This window comes from Melanerpes formicivorus, unplaced genomic scaffold (assembly GCF_026170545.1).
Source record: "Melanerpes formicivorus ecotype bairdi unplaced genomic scaffold, bMelFor1.0.p_v2 SCAF_90, whole genome shotgun sequence".
Classification (NCBI taxonomy): Eukaryota; Metazoa; Chordata; class Aves; order Piciformes; family Picidae; genus Melanerpes; species Melanerpes formicivorus.
The window spans coordinates 1,631,649-1,659,343 of NW_027142442.1; the positions used below are offsets into that span (position 1 = coordinate 1,631,649).

Consider the following 27,695-nt stretch of genomic DNA (forward strand, 5'->3'; position numbering starts at 1 on the left):
AATAAAAACCAACTTTCCAGAAGGTGTGGGTGGTCAGAACACTGAACTGCAGATTGATAAAGTAACAGATACTGAAAAAGTTCCTGTAAACAGGATAGTCACCAAGTGTGTTTCTCTTCTGACAGGAGATTTCCTTTCCTTCATTTATACTGTTTGCTTTTTTTCTGTAGCTCAATATTGAACCTCCTGATGACCCTGAGGAAGATTTGAGATTGCAGCAATTGCAAGCAGCAGCAGCTCAGTGGCAGCAGCATCCCCATCAGCGGGTTGGATTTCAGTATCAGCGGATAATGCAGAAGCATGCCCAGCTGCAGCAGATAGTACAGCAGTATCAACAGATCATGCAACAGCCTCCACACTTACAGGTGAAACACCAAGGAGATAGTTTCTTTTATATTTCATGAGTCATCTAGCACTCATGGTCTGCAGTAAAACAAGTAGTTGAATAATTTGTTCATGGCTGGCACCTTTGTCTAGCTACTTTTTATGCTTGGGTAGAAATCTGTATCCCCTTTTCCTACTGTCACTCAACTTGAGAATGAAAAGAGAATTGACAGATGGCAAGGAAGTTTCAGCAGGATGAGAAATACAAGACTTTATACCTATCATAAGATTTTTTCAGACATACAGGAAAAAAAAACCAGATATAGAATAGAATAGACCAGGTTGGAAGAGACCTAGGTGGTACAGGAGCAGAGCTGAACACAGTAGTGAATTTACTCAGTTTTGAATGTTTTACTGCTGGAGAAGAAGGTCAGAAAAAAACAAAGAGGTAAACAGGTGATTGCATAGAGTAATTTGGTAGCTGTGCTTTCTGTAGTACAAAAATAAATGTATGCAGTAATTTATTAATCATTGATGACAAAAAGAAACCATTAAAGTAATAAGAAAATCAGTGTCTCACACTATTTTTGACTCCATTGTTGAAATAACTCTTAATCACAAGTTTGGATAATTAGACTGGTGTTGTAACTTTTAAGCTTTTAACTAGAAGTTGATTACTGCATTAGAGCTGAGTCAGCTTTCTCAGGGTTGGTGGAGTTTGTACATTGAGCATTTCTTTGTTGCTTGGGCTGTCAGCTTGTTTTAAAAAAATCTTTGCACTGTGAATCCTGAAAGTCTCAGGCAAGATCATGCCATAACTATTAGGACCTGTATCTACAAATAATGAAAGGCAGTACCTCCTTGGAAGCAGCTTTGTTGTGCAAATAAGAATATCTGGCAAAGGCTTAGAGAAAAACAAGGGCTGGCAGTTGAAGCAACTCTGAGTGGGTTAATAACAGAAACTGAAAGCTTGAGAAATAGCCAGGCACTGTATGTATTGAAAGCATGAAGATTGATTTGGCCTTTGGCCATTGGCAGTATGCACAAGTAATACATCTTGGAGCCATTTGATTATAGATTTCTTCAGCTGCCCCCTTTGGAAAAACAAAAAGGGGGCAAAAAGCAGCATTTTATCCATGTCCTCTAGTCGTAAAATGTGTGGTCACAATGACTTTAGATGTCGCAGTTGATGTTTGCTTTTGTTTCACTGGAATTCCTCCTCAAGCTTCTGCCTTTCAGAAGTCATGATGTTGCAAGTGATACTGGAATGTGTCTCTGAAAATAACTAGGAGGGCATTTTGAAGCTGTTTTTGTCTTCTCGTTGCAGACAATGTCAGTGGAGATGCAACTGCGACATTACGAGGCACAGCAAAAACAGTTCCAGCAGCTTCATAAAGATTGGGAGCGATCAATGAACCAACAGTGGCAGCATCAGCTTCAAACCTACCCTCACAAAGACCAGCTTCAAGAGTATGAGAAACAGTGGAAAGCGTGGGATGAACAGATGAAGGTCACTCAGTCCCATCTACAGGAGAAAGTGAGCTCACTCCAAAACCTGAAGAACCAGTATCCTGCAAATGTTTCTCTGCCACCTCCATTTGTTCCATATTCTCAAACCAGTCAGGGTGGCATTCCTGTTATGCCTCCAACTTTACCTTCAACTACACCTTCAGTGGTCCTCCCTCCTCTCTCTTCCGTTTCTCAGTTATCTAATTCCTCTGTCCCTTCAGGATCTAGTTCTCAAAGCAGTCAATCTACTGAAACACCAAGGCCAGCTCTGCTTCCCACCCCTGGTACCTATGCAGCAAAAATAGCTAGTACAACTGTCTATTCATCTTACCATTCTCAAGTAAGTTCATCCTTTGGGTCTTCAGACCATGGAAAGTCTCAAGCTCATCTTGGTAAACAAACTGTCTCTAGTTCATCTGAGCAAGCATGTGGGGAACTGAAAGGGTCCTCTTCAGTGTCTTCCACACATGCACCTACAATGCAAGATAAACCAGTGAGGTCAGGTGGACTGCTTCCAGACCCTCCCAGATCAGCACGTTTTGAAGGCCCCAGAGGCCCTAGGTAAGAATGTTTTTGTGAGTGATCTATACATGTTCCAGGCTGCAAGACTTTCAGTGCTTATATTAAGAAATTAAACACTTGAAGCTTCCTGAGGTCATGTGAAATGTGTTTGCACGGTGGAGGTTTTAGCTTTAACCTATGTACACCATGCTCTGTATTCATCTTATTAAAGGAAGGATAGGTAGATACCTTCCATGTGAGCATTATCTAGAGCAAAATGCATTGGGTTTTTCCCTGGTAAAATGGTTGGGCACACTGCACCTTTTTCAGTCCCAGAGGCATAATATCCTTCTTGTGAAAATAGGAAAGCTGTTGTAAACATTTGAGAAATGTTTGGTGTGTTTAGTTTGGAGATGATAACTCAGACTTGCAAAAGTGATCCTACTATGAAAGGTGATCTGAATTCCCAGCATTTCATAGAATGGTCTGGGTTGGAAAGGACCTCTAAAGATCATCTCTGCAGTAAGCAGGGATGTCCTCAACTAGTCCAGGTTCCTATGTGGTATTTGGAAGACAGGACAATCTAAAGCAAAAATATTGAAGGCTTGTTTTAATACATTGCTATATATGGTAGCAGTGTAGTGTAGGCATTCTGAAAAGGGAATCAGGAAAGTATTTAGGGTATATATTCAGCTGACTATCTCAACACTGCTCATTACTGGCAGTGCAGATGCTGTGTTTATTTTTTATAAACAAGAGAAATTGCTTTTTGTAATCCAACACTGATTGCAAAAAGAAATGAAAATTCAAAGCTGTTCAGCAGTACTTTAACTTCCAGTGTGAAGCAGTTGTGCAGCTATGTGATTGTCCTATTCAGTGCACTTTTCAGAATGGCTGTTTGATAACAGTGCTTGTCTCAAGTACAAATCAATAGTTTTCTACATGTGTAGCATTACTTAGCATTCAAACAGCTACAAACAAGAAAGAAATGAAGATTAAAGCTTTAGGATCCTAGCATTAGGATTCTTTACTATGTTTCCTTTGTCATTACATCATGATGGTCTTGATTTTAAAGGTTGTTCTCTTTATCTTTCAATAAGGCACAGTTTGATTCAAATGTAAAACTGCATTTCATCAGGGGGATAGCCTCCTGCCTTAATGCAAATCTACTCTGAGCCAGTGTTCTGTGACTTTGATGTGCTTTTATACCTGCTATATGCTTTAATCCATTTATTTTTTTCCTGGAATGTTTTTCTTTCATACTTGACATGATACCAAGTTGCAAAAGCAACATTTGTCCTGTCTGGTCATTAGTCAAAGATGGGTTGATCGTGATGCCTGATGAATCAGAGCATGGTACTTTGTTAAGTTGTTTCTATCCTTGTATACTCCACTAGACTTCACAGTCATATCTTCATATTTAGTTCTCTTCTCTTTGCTTCCCAAGTGAGCATGTTATATCATGTATGAAACTGGACAGTATCACAGTTTGTTGCACATTCTGAAATGATCTGTCCTTAATTTTATTTTCTGAGTATGCTTGTTGCATGCTACTGAAGTTCAGCAAGAGTTGTTAACTGCAACCAGACCTTAGTTAAACAAAAGTTGAAAGCTTTTTTTTTTTTGAAGAGAGTTTGTCATCTTTTTTTGCCAGTCAGGTTTCAGTCCTGAGATGCTGAAGGAAAATTTCCCTGCAGGGTTCCATAATCTACAGGTGGTTTAAATTAGTCTTCAGTGGACAATACTGAATTGAAGAACATGTCTCTCTGCTTCTGCACTGGTTCAGTAGAAATTAATCCTAAGGCACAGCAGGATTCATCACTTAGAAGTGACTTTGGGGTTGGGGGGGGGTGTGAAACTATCTTCTAGAGGATTTTAATTCAACATTTTTCATTTGAATAAAATTGCCATTGTGTCATCTATAGATTTGATGGACCTCGAGGAAGAGGATATGACAAATTTGAAGGCTCAAGACAGAGAGGGCCTCGTTTTGACTCCCAGCGCTCAGAAGGATACAGGTCCCGTTTTGACCGCCAGAATACAGATGGACAGTCTTCAAGTCGATGGGGGACTATCCCACGAGGGCCGGCAGCACAATTTTATACTTCAACAAATGCATCACATGGACATGCTTCCCGACCTGGTGGCCCTCGGTGGAGGGAGCCCAGGCCTCATTTGGGACAGCAGCAGCAGCAGTCACATACGGACTCACAGTCAGAAAACAAAGAACCTTTTACAGACGTGGCTGGTAATCAGCAGACTGTAAGCAGGACAGAGTCTAGTCCCGATGCACAGAGTTCAGGTCCCATTGAAACAAATAATGAGGATCTGACAGACACTCAGCAGGAGCCATCCAAACCTGAAGTCAAAGAAACTATTTCAGACCCTCCTAAAAAGTGGACATGGAGTTCACATGATCCTAACCAGCAAGCGGAAGAGCCCAAAGCCCCTACTCCACCTATTCAGAACCAGACATCAACTTCCTTTTCTAGTAGCCCTGTAGCTTTGCAGTCAGGTACTGCAAGAACAGGTGGTGCAGTAACCCCTGTAACAGAAAATCAGGATTTGGATTCACCAGATGGCCAGTTGATTGCTTCAGATAGCACCCAGGGCTTACCTGGACCAGATTGCCGAGGAAAAGGGCCCTTTATGCATGAAGATAGAGGCAAGGGACCACTAAGAGGAAGAGGCCAAGGCAGACTGGATGATGGCCGAGGCAGAGGGCAGGGAGATGGCCGTGGCTGGGGAATGGGCCGTGGCAGAGGCATGAGAAGGATGGATGGTGGCAGGGGAATGGGAAGGATGGATGGTGGTTGGGGAATGGGAAGGATGGATGATGGCCATGGCCGGGGAATGGGCAGGATGGACAATGGCCGTGGCAGAGGATATGTATACAGAGGCAGAGGGCAGGCTAGGCAGGCGTCCATCCGTGGTAGGGGGATGTTCAGGAGAGCAGGCAGCAGGGAGAGGATGCCAGATAGACGGTCAGGTAGTAGGGAGAGGATGCCAGATGGACGATCTGGCAGTAGAGAGAGGGGAGTGGGTGGACGGTCAGATAGCCACGAGAGGGTGTTCTCTAGCCGGGACAGAGAGCTAGCTGGGCGGACTGGCAGTCGGGACAGGGGCCGGGCAGGGAGCCGGGAGCGGGAGCCCATGCGGCGGGCAGGGAGCCGGGAGCGGGAGCCCATGCGGCGGGCAGGCAGCCGGGAGAGGGGCCCCGTCAGGCGCGCAGGGAGCCGGGAGAGGGGCCCTATCAGGCGCGCAGGGAGCCGGGAGAGGGGCCCTGTCAGGCGGGCAGGTAGCCGGGAGAGGGGTCCCATCAGGAGGCCAGGTAGCCGCGAGAGAGAAGTAGGAAGACCTGAAAGCGGCAGTATAGATAAAGCCATTCACCTGGGAGATGACCCTGACAAGCTGCCTCCATACCATCGAGATGAGACACTCAGGGGTTCTTGGGATCATGAAGATGATAGAATGCAGGAGGAATTCCCTTTAGATACTCAGGATGACCCTTCTTTAGAGCACGAAGGATTGGACGACTGGGAAAGAGAACGATACTGGAGAGATCACAAGGCTGATTATCAGGACGATTCGGTTGATGTGTATGACAGAGATGACAGGTTGCAGTCGCACCATTCATTGCCTCCGTTGTCTCCCCTACCACCATTACCTCCTTTATCATCTGAGCATGACAGACGAGATTCATGGTGGGATGACTGGAAAAGGCCAAGAGAAAGGGAGCTAGAGAGAGATCTAGACAGGACTGGAAGATCTTCAGAAATTTATGATCAAGATTTAGACAGAGAATGGGATAGAGACTGGGACATGAGACCTATGGATGACAGAGAAATGGGGAATCGTGACCTGGATATCCCTCCTCTACCACCATTGCCACCTCTTCCACCCCTGGACAGATACCGTGAAGACAGGTGGAGGGAAGACAGGAACAGAGATCATTATGACAGAGACCTCAGAGACAGGGGGGAGCTGAGGATTCGAGAATATCCAGAGAGATATGATACATGGCGGGACAAGCAAGACTACCTTCCTGAGAGGACTGACTGGGAGAGGGAACGGTTGTCAGATAGGTGGTATCCAGATGATGGAGACAGACTGCGGTCTTTGGATGATCATTCAGACTCATCCCTTCCTCCACCTTCACATTCCTCTGATATGCTGGGAGCAGATTCAAACCTGGACTCTGACCAGTCCTTGGGAGGAGTGATGGTCCTTAGCCAAAGACAGCATGAGATAATTCTGAAGGCTGCCCAGGAGCTCAAAATGCTTCGGTGAGTCACCTGGTTCTGTTATTTTGGGGGGGGAATCCCATTCTTTGAAGATGTTGCTCCTTTCATAATTCATTCCTTGAATCAATGAATCAGTAATGGCTTCACTTCACAGAACGGTTTAAGTTGAGCGAGACCTTAGATCGTTTACTCCCAACCCCTCTGGCATGGGCAGGGATGCCTTCCACTAGATCAGGTTGCTCAAAGGCCCATACAATTTACCCTTTAACACTTCCAGGGAGGAAGTATCCACAGCTTCTCTAGGCAACCTGCTCCAGTGCCTCACCACCCTCACAGTAAAGAATTTCTTCTTAATGTCCAATCTAAATCTAGCTTGTTCAGATTAAAACTGTTAGACTGTTGTCCCTCATCTTGTCACTTCATAGAGTCCCTCCCCATCTTTCCAATAGGTTTCCTTTTAAGTATTGAAAGGCTGCTGTGAGGAGCCTTCTGCAGGCTGAATAAGCACAACTCTGTTCAGTCTGTCTTCAGCCTCCTCATCATCTTTGTGGCTCTCCTTTGGAACTGCTGGAGCAGATCTCTGTATTTCTTACACTGGGGGCCCCAAAGCTGAGCACTGTGGTCCTTTGTACATTTCATTTTGCCACAACATGACAGTTGCAGTTCATACAGAAAAAAAATGACTTGGAATACTTTCATCACATCACTTTTGTGGATGGGCCTTTGTTTCTTAAATAGACAGTTGTCCTTTCCCCCAGGAATATGGCATTCCCTGCTTGTTATTTTCCAGGAAGAGATCCATCCAAGTCTCCTGACTAATCTTTTTGTTATGCTTAAAGGAGCTTGTGGGTAACTGCTTTTCAATCTCCTCATTACTGTCAAATGAGCTTGTTAACTCTTGGTTTTGAGTATTTTGCTGTCAAGACATATGTTAATGTGGTTCTTAATTCACAGAATGAGACCTATTTAATCTTTTGGGTAGTGCTTTCCCTTTCATTAAAAGTATGTGTGAGATTTTTTTGTCTTTTGACAATGATTCCATGTTTGAAATCCAGCATTGTCGGTGAGTCATTTTGTCAGATGCAGTTGTTCTTAGTTCACTGCTGTTTTGTGTTGATGATCAGGAGGATATGAATGCAAGAGTTCCCCAAGAGCATGTTTTAGAAAGGAGCTGCTAGATTCTCTAAGGCTTTAATAGGTGTTTATTTCAAGTAAGCAATAGTACCACAATATCACTAAGGTTGGAAGAGACCTCGAGGATCATGGAGTCCAACCTGTCACCACAGACCTCATGACTAGACCATGGTACCAAGTGCCACGTACAATCCCCTCTTGAACACCTCCAGGGATGGTGACTCCACCACCTCCCTGGGCAGCCCATTCCAATGACTAATGACTCTCTCTGTGAAGAACTTTGTCCTCACCTCCAGCCTAAACTTCCCCTGGCACAGCTTGAGACTGTGTCCTCTTGTTCTGGTGCTGGTTGCCTGGGAGAAGAGACCAACCCCTTCCTGGCTACAACCACCTTTCAGGTAGTTGTAGAGGACAATGAGGTCACCACTGAGCCTCCTCTTCTCCAGGCTAAACAATCCCAGCTCCCTCAGCCCCTCTTCATAGGGCTCAAGGCCTCTCCCCAGCCTTGTTGCCTTTCCCTTTGAACATCAGAAACATCATAGGACTCAGTAAACGTAGTCGTATTAGAATGAATTGAGCACATACCATCTATCCAAATGTCTTTGTGATTTTATGCATGGATTTCACAGTATCACAGTACATTAGAGGTTGGAAGGGACCTCCAGAGAGCATTGAGTCCAACCCCCCCTGCCAAAGCAAGATCACTTAGGGTAGTCCACACAGGAATGCATCCAGGTGGGTTTTGAAAGTCTCCAGAGGAGGATTTAAGTGCAGCAAATGCATTTTAAAATACCCAAAGCCATAAAACAAACAGAAATATGAGTTTCTTTGACTGTTTTTAGTGAATGAGATCTTTCAGAGTAGACAGGGAGAAAAGATGAAGCATCATAAAGACACAGCTGCATGTGGTTCATCCTATTCATGAGTAAATGAGAGATAGGTGGGATTGGTACCTAGTAAGCAAAGAAGATATGCTACAATAATGGGCAATCAAAATAAATGTTTGGTTGTCATTACATTCACATTAAGCCACATTGAAAGATGTATTTTACATCATCAAGACATCTGTAGAGGGAGATGGTTTGGACTTTTTTTTAAGCTGTTTTTTTATCAGACTCATAAACTTGTTAAGCTTTTTATCCCACATGGAAAGCCTGAGTTGCACACCAAAATTCAGGGAAAATAGAGTTAAGAACTGAAAGGAGAACTTCCATTCTGAATAATTTAGTTCTCACTACAACTAGAGTAGTTCAGTAGGTGTCATTAAGTGTGAAATCTGTTACAAACCAATATGTGCCAAAGGTTCAAAGCAACAGATCAGTTTCAGCTTCCTGATTTTCCCATTGCCTGGGGTTAGCATGCATATGTTGGGCTGTTTAATGTGGCAAGCTGGAAACCCGTGGACTTCAGCTGAGGACTGTAGTTTGGGAATCACCACCAAAGTGAATAATTTATTAGAGCTGAAAAATTTAAACATGGGAACTAAAATGTTTTATGTATGAAGGTAGATCATGTAACTCCTTCTAAGCCAGTAAAAAGGGGAAATATAAACATGATACTGCTGGTACTGATTTATTTGTTTTAATTGACCATAAGGGTAAGCTTAAAATTAGCTACAGTGACACTTCTCATCAGGTTCATATAAGCAGGTGACCTCAGTCAGGCAGTAGGAACAACTTTAAGGAGTCTGCTTTTTTTACACTTTGTGGGTTTTTTGAGCCAAAAGCATGGTGCATAACTGATTTTTATCTCCAAAGGTGTAAACCCTTCATCGGGTTTTGCTTTTGGTGTGTATGAAGCAGCATGCTCTGAGCTGCGTGCTGTTCTGTATTAGTCATCTGGTGTATTTTTTCCCTAAGCCGTGTGTAAAAAAGACCTGAGTGCTAGCAGTTGCTCAGTTTACTCTTTGCACTAATGCAGCACTTCAGATGCCTTCCTGTGAGCCAAGTTCCCCCTTACACTGGACACTGAACAGATGCGTTGCTAATTGGGATGGTCTCTGTTGTGCCTAGCACAAACGGGTCTCATTCATAGTTTGTCTTCAGGAACTGCTCTTTTAGGAGCTGCTATTACTACACATAATTAATAGGAGTTATTAATATCAATAAATTAACTCATATTAATATGAGTTATTAGCAATAAAAATCCTAGATTTAAAAATGCTAACCAAAACTGAAAGGAAATTGTGTCGAGTAGTAGAACTGTGTCCTCAGCGGTTGTGGTACTCACTGTTGGTCCTGGTCTGTGCTTCATAAACTTTTGTACTGGTTGTATATTAAACAGCATTTTTATGTATAAACAGGGAAAGAAAAGTTAAAATCACCCTTTTTTTTCCCCCCCAAATGGTGGAATCTCTGCTATATTGTGCTTTGTTGGCTTCAATCCTGTTAGTGTGCAAAACAGAGCAAGTCACTGCATGTGCTCATGCACTCGTTTCCAGGAGGCTCCTTGTTTACAGAAGGTGTTGACAGAAGATTAAAAATCCAGCTTTGCTCTTTGCTGTCAAAGTGGAAAGGTTCTGGCCTAGTACAAAAGCATAGCTGCCTGTGTCAGGAGAAACTTGTGATCAAAAAAGGATGCAACTAAGACACTGAACACCTGTGGGGTTAGGTGGATGTGAAAGAGAGATTTCAGAATCACAGCACTAGCCATGTAAAACCTGCTGTGTCCTTGTCTTCTTTGGACTCTGCCCCTGATATGGTTTATGTGGTAATACATGGTTTTCACCATGACTAGTGATCTCTTTAATTTTTCATCTAAGCTACAGATTGATAACACTTTCTTGTGATTCATGTGCAGAGAGCAAAAAGAACAGCTACAGAAGTTGAAAGAGTTTAAACCTGACATATCCACGCAAGACTCTCCGAGACCACAGAACACAAGCACAAGGCCAGGTACCTTTCAGGTAAACTCACCTTATGGCAACTTAATAACACATTGGTAGTAGTTAATATGTATGTCAGATCATTTCTACACTGTGATGATCAAACTTCTCTGTGGAATATCTCCCCAGCAGCCCTTAGAACCTCATCAATTTTCTGTTTAGGCAGAGCAAAGCCTTTGGCTCCACAGCCTACATTGCTGTGGGGTGATATGCAAGAAGAGGTGACCTCTTCCAAAATGAGGGCATAAGGCTCATGAGAAGACCTGCCTGTTCCTTCCCTAAGTTCTGAGATCTTACTCTGCTTTTCCTACTTTAAGAGCTCTTTTCCTATTTGAAAACAGAGAAATTTGAGCATAGGTCAGTCAGAAACTGAGCTATTTCAGTCTTCAATGAGCTTTCTGATTGCATTTTTTGTTGGGAATTCTCATTACCCTCTGGAATATTATAAAGTGCCTGGAAGCTCATGTTTGTGTACCTCTGTGACTTCATCTGCTGTTATTCCTCTGCTGCTTAATCTCCTGGTTGGTTCTTGGAACTCTATTCAGCTGTTCATTTGTGTTTTTTTCTGCTAATTTATAAGCAGTGAGAAACCAGCTGAACTGCTGCAGCCGTGCTAACCCAGGCTTACAAATCCCTCCTAGAATGAATGAACAGTTTGTTATATATGTGTTGGAGAAGATACCCAAGTCTATGCACAGTCTTTATTCTTCATCACATCTTAAGCCCAAGGATATCGTACTAATAAATGCAGCCATAATGACCTCTGGGGCTGATACTTAGCCAGAGCAAGCTTTCTTTGTCCCTCCCTGCAGAGAAGTGTTACACAGCATGTGAGGCACTGCAAGTTTTCTTTTTGCCTGGGTCACCTCTCCCTTGTTTATAGTATCTATAAAGTAAAATAATGTAACAGATTTGCTGCCACAAACTGCAGGTATGTTGATGCCTTTAGGAAGTGACTTTACTCAGCTTAGATACTCAGACTACTTCATCCACCTGCCTAGAGGTATTTAAACAACTCTTGTATTTCTTGAGATTCCTGCCTTCAGACTTCTGCTCTGACTCTGAACCATTATTAACATTTCAGCCTTGTATATACAACCATTCTGCAAGTTTTGATATGTGGTGCTTATAAGGCTGCCTGTAACTTGGCATCTACTGTGTTGCTGAAAAGAACTTTTGCAATGCAGCGTGTGTGATTCTTTGGGGATGCTGGGTTCATGAAGGGTTGGGTTTGGTTTTTCCACTGTGCAAGACCTCCCCATTTCTTACATTGATTTGATGTTGATTTTTATTAAGGGGTTTCCAGGTATTTCTACTCTGGGAATTTCCCAGTGACTTCCACAAAGAAGCTGGCCTTATCAATCCTTTTGTGCCTCACCAAGCTGCCCTACTTTCAGACTTTTTCAGCCTCCTCACAGAAAGCAGCAAGCTTTTCAGACAGCAGGAGTTTTTGGGAATAAAACCATAGACACTTTTGAACTGAGATAGGTCTACTGGAGCTAAATTGGTAAGGTTATTTTGAAGGAGAAAATAAATAGCACTTAAGCCTTCACATAGTGAACAAACACCAAATTAATTCAGGCCACCACTTCTTAAAATACTGTCCTCCGACCTGTGGCACCTTAATGGAGGTACTAGAAAACGCTTATGATTCAATTACTGATTGCCATTGTGCTTACTGACTTACAGAAGATGAGAGAAGGTTAGTTTGCAGATCTACATTAAAAGTGCTTTCTGCATCTAGGTCTCATCTCAGCTATCTTCAGAGGCACCAGTAGAAGCCCAACCTATTAAATCTTCTCCTGCTGTTATTATAAAGCCTCCCGTGTTGTTCAGACAGCCCACCCCTGTGACAAGACCAAGTGTCCCACTGACAAGGCCTACTACACCTATGACAAGGCCACATGCTCCAGTCTCTACTGCAACTACAACCCCAAGTCATGGTCAGTCTTTAAAACCATCACCTTCTACTGTGGAACAGGAACGCTGGGATGAGGATTCCTTCCACGGACTCTGGGACACAAATGAGGATAAAGGAGCAAATATGGAGTATGAGTTATGTAAGCAGGAGTCAATGATGCCTCCACCCATCTCCTCGCCTGTCAAAGTACCTGCTGTTCACACCTCTGTTCCATCAGCTTTACCAGTGTCTCTTCCTCCAGTTATTCCACCGGTTCCTAAGGCTCCTGTAATTCAGCAGACTGTGGACTACGGCCACGGGCGAGGTGAGTGTTCTAGAGTGTTCATTTGGTCTGTAGCAGAGCTGATGAGTCCTCCTGTCATCTTTTTAAATGAGTGTGCCACACAAAGCATGCCAGAGATGTCCTGCAGTTGACCTGTAGGCTGTGGACATTGTGATCTAATGCTAAGCAATGCAGTTTTAAGGAGTCTGTAACCTCCAGCCTCAAATTAAAGGTTTTCTTTAGTGCTATGCTAATGAGTTATACACTGAATGGTGTATAGCCATGGCTGCCTCCAATAAACACCAGCTGATGTGATCACTTCTATGATGAGAGTAGCTCTGAAGAATGAGACTTGAGACTATTGATTGATGAAAAGTTTACCATGAGCCAGCAGTGCACTCATGCAGCCCAGAAGGCAAATCTTGTCTTGGGCTGCATCATGAGGAGTGTGGCCAGCAGGTCAAGAGAGGTGATTTGTGCCCTTTCACACTGCTCTTGTGAGACCCCACCTCAAATACTACATCCAGTTCTGGTGTCCCCATCATAGGAAGGGCACAGAGCTGTTGGAGCAAGTCCAGAGGAGGGCTACAGAGATGATCCAAGGGCTGGAACACCTCTGCTATGAAGATAGGCCAAGGGAACTGGACCTAGAGAAGAGAAGACTCTGGGAGGGACCCTATAGCTGCCTTCAGTATTTGAAGGGGGTCTACAGGAAGATTGGAGAGGGACTTTTCATAAGGGTGTCTAGCAACAGGACAAGAGGGAATGATTTTAAGCTGAGGTAGAGTGGGTTTAGACAGGATCTTAGGAAAAAATTCTTCAGTATGAGGGTGGTGAGACTCTGGAATAGGTTGCCCAGGGAAGTTGTGGATGCCCCCTCCCTGGGGGTGTTCAAGGCTGAGTTAGATGAGGCCTTGAGCAGCTGAGTCTAGTTGAGAGGCATCCCTGCCCATAGTGGGGAAGTTGGAGTAGATGATCTCTGTGGTCCCTTCCAACCTAAGCTATTCTGTTATGATTTATGTTTAGACTGATACCAACACTTAATACCTTTGTAGCTGAATATGGAAACAACTGTGCTAAAAGGATTGTTACAGCTCTTAGTTGTGACTGAGTAACATCAAGTGTAATGTGACTGGTGTTTGCATAATTTATATACCATTTAAGGGGTGTGAAGTACCCTCCAGACAGGGAAGGAGATAAAGGCCCATCTCAGAAGGGTGTGCCCTCAACAGGCATAAACAACAAAGGAGTCTGATTTTTAATACTGAGCTTGTCAAAGCTAAAACTCAGCACTGTTTTTTTAGGAGAATTTATTTTCTTCATTCTTCATGTCATAAAGAAGTTCTTAAGTTGTGCATTGTCATTTAAAGAGTTGGGTTGTTTTTCCTCTAAGGTGCCACAGCATGAATTGAAACCATATCAATTCCATTAAGTACATGTTTTGCTAAAAACTGTTTAGCAAAATTGTCTCTGTTAACTGAAATGCTCAGTTTAGCTTCTTAATATTCTTGACATTACAGCAGTTCTAGCAGTTCTTGAAACTCTCAGAGTGTTGCAGTTTCTATGTTCAAGCCTGCAAGTGGGCAGTAGTGTCCTCCCTACTCTAGTCATGAGGTCTGTGGTGACAGGTTGGACTCGATGATCTTTGAGGTCCCTTCCAACCTTAGGAATACTGAATACTGAATATCTTCTGACCATGTGTGCTACCTGAACTTATCTGAAAAGGCAGGAGTCCCTTTCTTGAGGTCAAGTGGTACACATATTTACACACTGTCTTCAGACTTTCAACACCATGGCCTTGTGTATTTACGTGTAGCTCCTTTTGCTTATCCATTAAAAGAAGTGTTGAGTAGCTATTCCCATCACTTGGAATGCTGTTGACTGATTGCTTTTTATGACAGGGGAGAGGACGTGGAAGAGGGGCATTTTAAGACTTTAATTGGGTTTTTAATTTATTTTTAACTAGATATAACCACCAGCAAAGTGGAACAGATTCCATATGGGGAGAGGGTCACCCTGCGGCCAGAACCTCTGCAAGAGAGGCAACCATTTCAGAAAGGTAGGCAGTGCTTGGTTGGCTCTCAGGCAGCTATCTAGCTCTTAAGAAAAGTTATAAGGTGCTACAGGCATATCTTAAACTAAACTCTCATTTAAGCTAGAACCACTTTATGTTCTTCAAAGGCCCATAACAGCTTACATTGTCAAGAGGAGTCAATGAACTAGAGACTTCCAAAATGCAGTTCTGTGGCTCTAAGTAAGATTGCATGGCATGGCTGTCTGTTACAGTTTGGACAAGAGACTCAGTGGCTGATTGTCTGTTCAAGCCCACACATCATATGTTTCTATGTACTTTTCTTGCACTCTTGCTTGTTGTTTTTCATTCAAAAACAATGAAGGAAGGCTGAGAGAACTGGGTTTGTTCAGCCTTGAGAAGAGAAGGCTTGGGGGAGACCTCATAACCATGTACAAGTACATAAAAGGACGCTGTCAAGAGGAGGGAGACTTCCTTTTTACAAAGAGTCACACGGTAAAGACAAGGGGGAATGGGCACAAATTGCTACTGGGGAGATTTGGACTGGATGCCAGAAAAAAAATGTTCACCATCTGAACTATTAAACATTGGAGCAAACTCCCAAGAGAGGTGCTGGATTCCCCTGCATTAGACAGTTTCAAGGCCCAGCTTGATGGGGTGCTGGGCTAGCTCATTTAAACTATATTCTTACCCTGAAAGGTTGGATTAGATGATCCTTGAGGTCCCTTCCAACCTGGTGAACAGGTGGTAGAAGCCCCAGCCCTGGAGGCTTTTAAAACCAGGCTGGATGTGGCTCTGAGCAACCTGATGTAGTGTGAGGTGTCCCTGCCTGTGGCAGGGGGGTTGGAACTAGATGATCCTTGAGGTCCCTTCCAACCCTACCAATTCTACGATTCTTTGAGTTCTGTGAGTATGTTTCGGTAGTTTGGATTTCCCTGGGCTTCTCCTTTCAGAGCACCCTGGCCGTTACAACAGGGAACGAGATCGTGAGCCTTACTTTGAGCGTCAAGGTAATTCCACCACGGATCACCGGGATTTCAAGAGAGAGCGGGAGCTGCACAGGGACCGCGGCTCCATGGACTACGAGCGAGAGAGGTTTGATAAAGAGAGGCATCCACGAGATGACAGGTAGGTGGCTTTGGGGCACTGTTGACATCAAAATCATTCAGAGTGTGCTGCATATCAGGCTGACCATCTGGAACATCTGTACGAGGAGAGACTGAGGGAGCTGGGGCTCATTAGCTTAGAGAAGAGAAGACTCAGAGGTGACCTCATCAATGTTTATAAATAGAATAGAATAAACCAGGTCGGAAAAGACCTTTGAGATCGAGTGCGACCTATCATCCAACACTATCTAATCAACCAAACCATGGCACCAAGCACCCCATCCAGTCTCTTTCTAAACACCTCCAGTGATGGTGACTCCACCACCTCCCCAGGCAGCCCATTCCAATGGCCAATCACTCTTTCTATGAAGAACTTCTTCCTAACATCCAGCCTATACTTCCCCTGGCACAGCTTGAGACTGTGTCCTCTTGTTCTGGTGCTGGTTTCCTGGGAGAAGAGACCAACCCCCACCTGGCTACAACCTCCCTTCAGATAGTTACAGTATCACACAGTATCACAGTATCACTTAGGTTGGAAAGGACCTCGAGGATCATCGAGTCCAACCTGACACCGCAGACCCCATGACTAGACCATGGCACCAAGTGCCACGTCCAATCTCCCCTTGAACGCCTCCAGGGTCGATGACTCAACCACCTCCCTGGGCAACCCATTCCAATGCCGAATGACTCGCTCGGTGAAGAACTTCCTCCTCACCTCGAGTCTGAACCTCCCCTGGCGCAGCTTGAGACTGTGTCCCCTTGTTCTGGTGCTGGTTGCCTGGGAGAAGAGGCCAACTCCCTCCTGGCTACAACCACCCTTCAGGTAGTTGTAGAGGGCAATAAGGTCACCCCTGAGCCTCCTCTTCTCCAGGCTAAACAATCCCAGCTCCCTCAGCCTCTCCTCATAGGGCTTGTGTTCAAGGCCCCTCACCAGCCTTGTTGCCCTTCTCTGGACACGCTCAAGTGTCTCAATGTCCTTCTTAAACTGAGGAGCCCAGAACTGGACACAGTACTCAAGGTGCGGCCTAACCAGAGCAGAGTACAGGGGCACTATGACCTCCCTGCTCCTGCTGGCCACACTATTCCTAATGCAGGCCAGAATGCTATTGGCCCTCCTGGCCACCTGAGCACACTGCTGGCTCATATTCAGGTGGCTGTCGATCAGCACACCCAGGTCCCTCTCTGTCTGGGAGCTCTCCAGCCACTCCGACCCCAGCCTATAGCTCTGCATGGGATTGCCATAGCCAAAGTGCAGCACTCGGCACTTGGACTTGTTGAAAGCCATCCCATTGGATTCTGCCCATCTTTCCAGTCGGTCGAGGTCCCTCTGCAGAGCCTTTCTACCCTCTAATTGACTAACATCTGCCCCTAACTTTGTGTCATCTGCAAACTTGCTGATGAGTTGTAGAGAGCAATAAGGTCTCCCCTCAGCCTCCTCCTCTCCAGGCTAAGCAACCCCAGCTCCCTCAGCCTCTCCTCATAGGGCTTGTGCTCCAAACCCCTCCCCACCTTTGTTGCCCTTCTCTGGACACTTTCCAGCAAGTCAACATCTTTCCTAAACTGAGGGGCCCAGAACTGGACACAGGACTCAAGGTGTGGCCTAACCAGTGCTGAGTACAGAGGGAGAATGACCTCCCTGCTCCTGCTGGCCACACTGTTCCTGATACAGGCCAGGATGCCATTGGCCTTCTTGGCCACCTGGGCGCAATGCTGCCTCATGTTCAGCCTGCTATCAGCCAGTAAGGGGTGAGTCCCAAGAGGATGGAGCCAGGCTCTTCTTGGTGGTGCCCAGTGACAGAACAAGGTGCAGTGGGTGGAAGTTGAGCCATAGAAAGTTTCACGTAAATATGGGGAAAAAACTTTTCACTGTGACGGTGACAGAGCACTGGAACAGGCTGCCCAGGGAGGTTGTGGAGTCTCCCTCTCTGGAGATACTCAAAATTCACCTGGATGCATTCCTGTGTGATCTGGTGTAGGTGATCCTCCTCTGGCAGGGGGGCTGGACCGGATGATCTTTCGAGGTCCCTTCCAGCCCCTGAAATTCTGTGATTCTGTGATCTGTAGCAAAAATTCTAGAAATATGCAAAACACTTTTTTTTTTTCTTTTCTTTTTTTTGGGTCAGAGTTCTTCCTACTACACCTTCAAGGGCTCAGTCTTACCGTGAGAAGAAAGACCATCCCTCCTCCAGGCGGGGTGGTTTTGAGAGACCACCGTATGAACGAAAGACAGATCGCCCAGCGTACGATCACGGGCCTCCCATGTTCGGAGGTACAGTTTCTCAATCTTGAAGCCATGTGTGGTGGGTTGAAATTACCCCCCTCAACCTAAAATTGCCAGACCAGCTCAGCTAGAAAGCAAATGAAGCTGTGTTTACAAGCACAACTACAATCTAGAAATATGGAATGAATATGTACAATGAATATGTACAAAATACACAATATTTATGGGGTTTTACCATTTATTAACAGCCCCCCTAGACAAAAACAGGGAGTTACCAGCAGCTTCCCCCTCCCTGCTCCCTTCTCTCCCCCTGTACAGGGGACAAGAGAAGAAAGGAGAAAAGCAGGGAGAGAGCTTATTAGTACTTAGTCACAACAAAGCAATGCAGCCAGGGTCAGCGAGCCAGCAGAAAGCCAGAAGCTAGTATCTGCTAGAGCAAAGAAACCAAAGAGAGAGAAAGTTAGTTTACAGATCTAACTTTGTGTTGGTTATCTGCCCAGTGGGATTATTTAGACTTTATCATTATTTTCCTTTTTACATCCAAGGGTAATCTATTTACATTCTATCACTTTCAGTTCAATCCATGGAAAGTTTTCTGGGCGTAGCCTGAAACTACCACACTAGGATGTTATGAAAAATAAGGACTTGCAGAGGTGTGAAGACTCAATTGGGAGAATGTTAATTAATCTTCAGTATTTCTTTGTTCTGAGTATAGAAATTAGGAAACAATTCCTTTGGGTGGTGTCTCAGTTTTGTTTCTCAGGGGTGATGAGATCAGGAGCGCGACCATTGTATGCTCTGCAAAACAATGTGTGTGACTGCAATAGGTTCAAGGTTGGATAACTGAATTTAGGGGACAACTCTGTGAATTTATCCTAAAATGATGAAGACCTATTTCATTTGGTTTTTTTGTTATTTTACCAAACCAAGAAAATTCTTCTGTACAAACACTGGAATTTGAAGGTGATCGTAGAAATTACCCTGAGGAGAGAATTCCTATTTCTGCTCCATCCATACCCCGTCAGCCACCACCTGCTCCACGGGTGGAAAGGAAGCCAGAATCTAAAAATGTAGATGATATTCTCAAGCCACCAGGACGGGATAGCAGGCCAGAAAGAGTGAGTATGCATGCTGAAAGCAGCAACTGGTTTCTGTGAGGCCTGTGTTGAGATAAAATGCTGATGAACATGAGGAAAAACTTTTTCGCTATGAGGGTGACAGAGCACTGAAGCAGACTGTCCAGAGAGGTTGTGGAGTCTCCTTCTCTGGAGACTTTCAGAACCCCTGCGGATGTGTTCCTTTGTGGCCTACTCTAGATGATCCTGCTCTGGCAGGGTGCTTGTCCTCGATCTCTGGAGGTCCCTTCCAACCCTTAACATAGAGTCATAGAATAGTCAAGGTTAGAGGGGACTTCTGGAAGTCATCTAGTCCAACCCTGCTGCTGTCATAATTACATTCTGTGATTCCATGAAGCCTGCATTTGAGGAAGGTCTGGAAATACTCTTGGTTCCTTTGCAAATGCCTAGAGTGCTGTAGCATAGCTATTAGGAGCCCACAGGAGATGTAAACTTCCTAGGAATGCTAAGATGAAATTCCTCTCTATGCATTTTAGACTCTCCTGAGATCTTCACTTGGGTGTTTGATGTAGCAGATGGGAAGACTTGGCTTCACACAGAGTCAGGAGATTATGCAATGCACCATATGAAATACCAAAGAACAAGATTCAGACCCTAAAACAGTTAGATGAGGTTCATTCAGTTAACTTTCTCTGAACTAGAATTATAACATCTTATGCAGTATAAGCTGCTGAGATGATTAACATCATGTACTCCTATTCTGTGGACCTACTACCGTTCCTCACAACCTGGCTTGTAAAACAGGCAGTGAGACATGCTGGTACTGGCTTTGCTTGATGATACACAAAAAGTGTGAGCCCACAGCACATCATTTTCTAGAAGAAAAGTTTTGCAGAAGAGATACCGTTAGATGTAGTACAGTATCCTATCTTCTTACATGACCTTTGTTTCAGATTGTAATCATCATGAGGGGGCTGCCTGGCAGTGGGAAGACTCATGTAGCAAAACTCATCAGGGTATGTAAACAGCCCTTGGCTGTGTAGTGCTGCCTGTCCTTTACATGCCTTTCCTCTGCTGTTTTCTTTGTGTTTGTCTGGAATCTCAGCCTGTTATTATTTCATGTTCCGTGACTGTGTATCCTGTGTGAATCCCCTCCACTATTCGCAAGAACAGGGAATACTGCTCTGCTCTTGTGTTGAATAAAGAGCAGGGAACTGCTTTTTGCTTCAACTATTTTGTAGCTCTTCTGTAACAGACTAGTGGGTTTTTTTATAGTAAGGGTGTATGTTTTTCTTTGCTTTCTTCCCAGGACAAAGAAGTAGAGTGTGGAGGACCTGCACCAAGAGTGCTCAGCTTGGATGACTATTTTATCACAGAGGTGGAAAAAGAAGAGAGAGACCCAGACACAGGGAAAAAAGTGAAAAAGAAGGTACTTTCAAGTCAGCTGCTTGTGTTGACAAAGAAACAAAATGTTCTGGAACCACACAGTGGCAATCAGAATTTCAGTCTGTGGCTTTGGAAGAGTGCAGAAGTCTGTGGGCTGTTTTTCAAAATGGGTCAACTTAATATAAGGGCAGAATGGGCAAGAGGACACAGTCTCAGGCTGCGCCAGGGGAGGTTTAGGTTGGATGTTAGGAAGAAGTTCTATACAGAGAGAGTGATTGCCCATTGGAATGGGCTGCCTGGGGAGGTGGTGGAGTCACCATCATTGGAGGTGTTCAGGAGGAGACTTGATGGGATGCTTGGTGCCATGGTTTGGTTGTTTAGGTGGGTTGGATTGGTTGATGGGTTGGACGTGATGATCTTGAAGGTCTCTTCCAACCTGGTGTATTATTATTATTGTTGTTATTGTTAATAATAATAATAATTATTATTATTGTTGTTATTGTTGTTTATTATTATTATTATTGTTGTTGTTATTATTATTATTATTATTATTATTATTATTATTATTATTATTATTATTATTATTATTATTATTATTATTATTATTATTATTATTCCTCGAGGTTGACCTGGAAGGTTTGGGGTTTTTTCTCATCCCAATGCACTTTGCAGTCATGTCAATTTGCAGTCGAACGTTAGCAGTTTAATAGGTGTGTCCTCTTCCTGAAATGCTTTTGTCCTCTGATAAAGGTGATGGAGTATGAATATGAAGCTGATATGGAAGAGACCTATCGTACCAGCATGTTTAAAACTTTCAAGAAGACCTTGGATGACGGCTTCTTCCCCTTCATTATCCTCGATGCGATCAACGATAGAGTGCGACACTTTGAACAGTTTTGGAGTGCTGCAAAAACCAAGGGGTTTGAGGTAATGGAGCCTAAAAGCCATTTGAACCTGCTAGCAGCTAATGCTGCTATTGCTACAGTTTTGAATGCGAAGTCCCACCCACCTGCAGGAAAAATGCTGTACTCTACAGTTACAAATTTACCTTTACTAACATGGACAGCTCTGTAGAGTGGATCACCAGGTAGAAAAGGAGCTCTAAAAGTTGATATTCAGTATTTAATGCTAGTCTTTCTTTTTCTAGGTGTACTTAGCTGAAATGAGTGCAGATAACCAGACGTGTTCCAAGAGGAATATTCATGGACGCAAGCTGAAGGAAATCAGCAGGGTAACTGTGTGCCTTCTGGAATCATAGGATTAATGATCTTTCGTTGTGCTTTCAGGGCTGCTGCTGTTGGGAAAGCTGTTGACCTTTTGTAGGCTATAGAATGCTTACACCTTTCCTCTAAGCAGAGCCGGCAGTTATTGAATGGGATTGATTTAAATAACCTTTCCTAAGTACATGCTGCGTCTTGTTCGTGCTCTGAAACCGAATTTTCCATTGAGGCTGTGATGTTTTCAGAGGTGCTTCACTTTGGTTTGTTCTTTTGTTAGATGTCTGATCACTGGGAGGCAGCACCACGTCACATGATGCGCCTGGACATTCGTTCCTTGTTGCAGGATGCTGCTATCGAAGAGGTGAGAATCTTTCCTTGTTGAAATGATAAATCATCTGCCTGTGACTATATATTGGCAATACAAAGCAGGCATAAAAACAGGGCAGTTATACTTGGCTCTGTAGAAAGCCAGAATCACTGTCAGACAAATACATTCTGTTATGCTTCTCACTTACCCAAACACGAAGGTATGTGTTGTTTCTATCAGCTTTATGGAGCCCAGACGTGGGTATGTTTGAACAAGAGTTGAAGCCACTTTGCTCTTAGCAGCTGTTGAATACCAGTTAAAGAGGATCTTTGTTCTCTCAGGTGTGAAACTCGTCACTTTTTCAGGCTACTGGTTTGGTTGGGTCATAATTTGAGGAAATAGTTTGATAAATAAGTAAATGAACTCCTCTCGGCTCCTGCTTTGAGAAATGCAGACCTGTAGCAGAGAATACAGAAATAAGTAATGTGGCAGAAGATTATACTTTCTGTAGAAGTATGCTACTGTTTTATTCCACTTGTTGTTTGCTGTGACATGCATCTGTGTGTCAGCTTTCAGTACGGTTGCATTCTTCTTTGGCAGAAGTTTCAGGAGCCCTGGGAATAAATTAGTATGTCAGTTGTGTTGTCATCATGAATTTACTGTAGCTGCATGCTGCTGTCAGGACAGCTCTTGCCATGGCTGTGTAGACTGGCAAACTGCTGAAGTAGAAAGGGACTTCGCTCCTTGCAGATTCTTACAAAGTCAGCAGGTTATTTTGTAATTTCTAAATTCTTTGTATCAGAAAACAGCAATCTTTAGGAGGACAGCAAAAGGCTCAGCTCTGAAGGGGACTCAGAGAAGGGCCAATATGTGATCTACTCTGTCTGCATCAAAGTTTTAGTAATGGTATGAAGAATTGTCCATACTTGAAGAGTTGTAGGTATAGACATGAATTCCCATGAAAGGTGTAGGCCTCAAAATGCTCTGTTAGATAGGTGGGGTTAGAGTTGTGTCTTCAAGCATCCATTTCCTTTATTATGTTAAGCTCTGGGGTTATTAATCTTCACTCTGAATAAATGTGTGAAAGATAAAGGCTTGACAGAGATGTGCTTTGCAGAGAGTGACATTGCAGTGATATGTAAATGGCAAGTTTAAGATCTTTCCCTGAGATTTCAGGTGTTGAAATGTGATTGTGGGAAGCAAGAGACGTGTTCTACTGTTACAGAAACTGGTAGCACAAAGAATGCATGTGAAGGAAGAGAATAAATGATTGCTACATTCCCACACATTCTGTCACTCTGTAACTTGAAGGGAACCCTTTTCTAACAGAAGCCAAAATGAAGCCAGTGTTCATCATACTTTCCAGGATTAATTCTTTCTTTTCCCTTCTACTTGAGCTTGGGAGCTTCTACTTATCTGTGCTTGGGCTTTGAAACAGGTGGAGATGGAGGATTTTGATGCCAATATAGAAGACCAGAAAGAAGAAGCCAAGAAGGATGCAGCAGAGGAGGAAGAAAGTGAACTGGTAGGAGACACATCAGCCATCTCTAACAAAATGTTGGTTAATGTGTTTGAGGGAGAATCTCAGTCTTTTAAATGCCAACCCATTGTTGTTCTTAGCAGTGCGCTCTTAATACACACATTTCTAGTCATTTGTTCCTTAAAGGTTTCTAGGAGAACTTTAATGTTGAATCATTTTATTTCTAACTGACTATTTGAAGAATCTGTGAGTATATTGCACAAACAAGCATTCTCAGTGGAGCAGGGCAACATGCTGCTTACAGACACTTACAAACCACAGGACATTCTAGTGCTGGCTTCCAGGTTACCTAAGAATTACACTAAGTCGAGGAATGGGAAGAGTGGGCAAAGATTTAGCTTCTTTCCTTCCATGTGTCTAAAGAATGCTCCTCAACTGTCACAGTATATGACAACAGCAAAGAAGAATGCTTCCTCTGCCAAGGCTCACTGACTTTGTCAGTAGGTATTTCCAAGATAAGGGATTAGGTCTCTTGGATAAATGAAGGTTAGAGACTTGCCCTAAGGGCTGGCGTTTTTAGGTATGTATTTAAAAAGCCACGGAAGGCTTCCTAATGTTACTTCTTGGTATGTGTTGGACCTGCAACTGGGCAGTGCTTGATGAGTTGAATGTGTCAAACCCTGGTTCCCACAACCAAGCAGTTAAACTCCAATAAACAGGAAGTAACCAGAAATGTCTGAGACAAGCAAAGTCCTTTTTCTTGATGAAAATTTGCCATCCCTCAGGAGCATCAGTTTAGAAAGCAGTTGAAATGCAGAATTAAAAAACCCAAAGCTTAGGAAGAGTGGATTTTAATAAACATCTCTTTTTTACAACATGACTCACTTATTCTTTTTACTAAATTATTCTTTGGCACAGAGTATGAGACTACATAAAATGTGGTTAGAACATTTCAGAGATGCATCCATGTTTAGAGGAATATGGCTGCTAGTCTCATTCCTGGGAAATGAGCTATATCTGAAGAGAAAGTTGTCTTTATCTCTTTAGATACCTGTGCATAAGTGTGTGTGTGTGTGTATGTGTGTATCTATGGGTTCTGGGGATTGTCCTCGTGTACAGCACATAAACAACAGGCCTTTTTGTTGTGAGACAAGGAGAAAGCTTGCTGGTGAAAAATGCAAATTATTAACCATTAAAAGTAATGCACATATAAGAGTGTTTTCTGTTCAGATTCACAAGAGATGAAAAATAGCAAAGAATTGTCTGCTGTATGTTTTCTCTGCTCTTCAGTCACATGGCTAATCTCAGAGAGAGGAATGTCAGACAGGAAGGTGGAACAGTACACTCTATTTTGCTATCTGTTGCCTTCTTGAGAGCAGTTGGTAAGGGTTCTTCAATTGGTTTTGCTGCATTTAATCCTGTGGAAATAACAGAGGTCTGAAGCTCCTGCCATCTGGCAGATGTGCTCGAAATACCCAACCGTGTTGTACCAAAGGATGAAGTCTAAATCTTTTCTTGTCTGAGGACTGGGATATTGTGCAGATTCAGCACACAACAGGCCATTTCACACCATCAAAGTCACTCTTCTGTTGCTATTGTCAACTCCTGTAGGGTTCTTTGTAGCATTCAGACAAGTCCTGCTTTTCTGTGCTTGATGGTATGAATTATGGAGGCATTTAATTTAGCTTTCTCACCAGTGTATCACACATCACTTTGTTCAATACAGACTCATGAGCCGTGGTATAAACTTCCTGAGCAAATTTCGATGTGCAACTTGTTTCACCAGTATAAATATATATACATGAACTTTCTTTATTTGTCACAAAGAAATACTGTTAGCACAAACTCTCTTAGTTTGTATTAATTACAGACTTGATTAAAACCAATAAAATACAGAGGCCTGATAATTTCAATTCACTGATAGGTGCTTGGTAGAAAAGTTAAAAAGGTCTTTTAGGGATTTTGGAAGAGCATTGCTGAACATAATCAAAAGCAGTGTAGCTCTCTGGAATAGTACACTCTGATCTAGTAACCCTTAGCATTAACAAATACACTTGTGTTTACCACAGGGCAAGCAATCTATAAATAGAGCAGGAAAGAAGTCAATAAAACTGGTCTGTGGACTGTTTGTTTTCTTGTTGAAATTTAAAGTAGCTATGTCTCTTCTGTATGAAAAATAACCCTTAAAATGCTCACAGGGCTTCCATTTCACTACATTGAGCTTTTTATGTAATTGCAGAGAAACAGGAGTAAGCAGTTTTACACCAAATCTGAACAGCTGAAATCAGTTATAAGGGATTGCTTAGTGAGGATTTACTTGTCTAAGAGTATAAAATGAAAAGGTAACAAGAAGATATCTAAAATAAATACCTTTTTTTGGGGGGGAGGAAATTTTAGTATCATTAAGTTAACTTACAAAGAATAAACTGGTTAAAAATCCTTACAGGTGAAACATGCTGTGGTATCATTTGTATGGAAAAAGGTTTTTTTAAAACAGTGATTGAATTAAGAGGGTTATTTTAAAATGAACAACAATTTTTAAGTCTTGATAACTCAACAAGTACTCTCATTTAAACTAGTTGTGGACTAACCACTTGTGCAAGAATTTAGTATGTCCCTTTGAAAGGGTTATTAAGTGAGCCTACATGTATTAAAGTGGGAGTATGTTCTTAAAAGCTTATGACTACAGTGACTTTCTGATTTGTATTTGTAAAGCTCTGAGTATTCTTTATGCCTGATAATTTGTATTGCAATAACTTTGCCACTGGGGATAATAGTACATAGTAACTGTGCACACAGCACCCTTGCTGTCTGTTAAGACCCATTCCAGAGTTCTGATTGCAGAGAGTAGCACTCTTGTAATGATGTGCAGGGGCTGCTAAAATCACTGAGTGGGAAGTGGATACAGAAGTTCTGAAAGACTGAGTAATTTGTTTCCTTCCTCTCTGATAACAAGAATTGTGCCTTACAAAAAGAAATACCTTAAGCTCCCATTATAATGCTGTTTCCAGTTCAAAAGTGATATGCATGTGTGTCTCTCTCTAATCCTCCGAGCTTCTTTCTGTGTATGATTTAGGGTTACATTCCGAAAAGCAAATGGGAGATGGACACATCTGAGGCAAAGCTAGGTGGGTATTTATTTTTTCCTGTTTCTTATAGCTGGTATCTGATGATGTTTGCCAAACCTGCATTTTCATTTTTACTGTGCCTCCTTCCCAAAACCAAATAAATGTATTGACCTCATACATGTGTCTGAAGCTGCAAAAGTACCTATACAGAAATTTGTCTTCTGCCAGAGGCAAGGGAGTTAAGGCTTTCTAACCATCATTGTTTTATATACTCATTAACTGTTCTTCCATCTGTTCAAGGAAAGTAGTTGGTATTAAAATCTTCTAAAAGCAGTATTTCAATTGTTTATTCATCTCTCTGGTATTGTAAAAAAGCAGAGGTTCAACTGACATTGCACTGCATTCTTGTTCATGCTACATACCTTTTTCTTAAGCCTAAATGTCATCAGTAACTTCTCACTCTCTTGGAGGCATGCCTCATTGCTAACTGTACTGAAGATGTTTCTCACCAAAACTGATGTGTGTGAAGGCAAAGTAGTGTGTTACTTCATAACTGGCTCTGAATGATTAGGCCTCTGTATCATTTGAACAACTTGGGTGCTGAAGAGGTGAAGGTCACTGTGCTTTTCAGTTGCAGGAGGCTACTAGAATTCTTGGTAGGATGTAAAATGAACTTTCTAGGAGTACAGGGACACTTTTTGTTCTGATTAGTGCTGCTGGTTGCACTAGATGTAATACTGGGATTCTGTCAAAGGCAGCTTCCAGGCTGAAATGCATGCACCATGGCTATGGTGCACACGTGGAAAAGGGTTTCTAGTCATTACGATCAGTTTTGGGTTGGGTTGATTTTGTTTTGGCTTTTCACTTAACAATAACGGCTCTAAGTGAAGATTTTATCAATGCAGTCTACATTAAACTGCTATTTCCTGTCATGTCTGTGAGCAGTAACAAATCTGAATGGGACAAAGCATGTCTTAACATTTTTGAGGTTTGCTTCTGCATGCGTGGTACAGCCCCGTG

The 27,695-nt window shown here is 43.0% G+C and overlaps 1 protein-coding gene across 1 annotated transcript in view; it reads left to right on the forward strand.

The window, feature by feature from the left end:
* Nucleotides 1-27,695, forward strand: part of YLPM1 (YLP motif containing 1) — a 45,226-nt gene that overhangs the window by 8,746 nt on the left and 8,785 nt on the right. Inside the window, 16 exon segments of the mRNA XM_068165585.1 lie at nt 171-365; nt 1,652-2,394; nt 4,260-6,620; nt 10,512-10,617; nt 12,341-12,821; nt 14,746-14,838; nt 15,765-15,939; nt 18,041-18,186; nt 19,069-19,256; nt 20,168-20,230; nt 20,524-20,643; nt 21,351-21,527; nt 21,748-21,831; nt 22,098-22,181; nt 23,566-23,652; nt 26,684-26,735. Of these exon segments, the coding sequence (XP_068021686.1) occupies nt 171-365; nt 1,652-2,394; nt 4,260-6,620; nt 10,512-10,617; nt 12,341-12,821; nt 14,746-14,838; nt 15,765-15,939; nt 18,041-18,186; nt 19,069-19,256; nt 20,168-20,230; nt 20,524-20,643; nt 21,351-21,527; nt 21,748-21,831; nt 22,098-22,181; nt 23,566-23,652; nt 26,684-26,735 (5,155 nt within the window).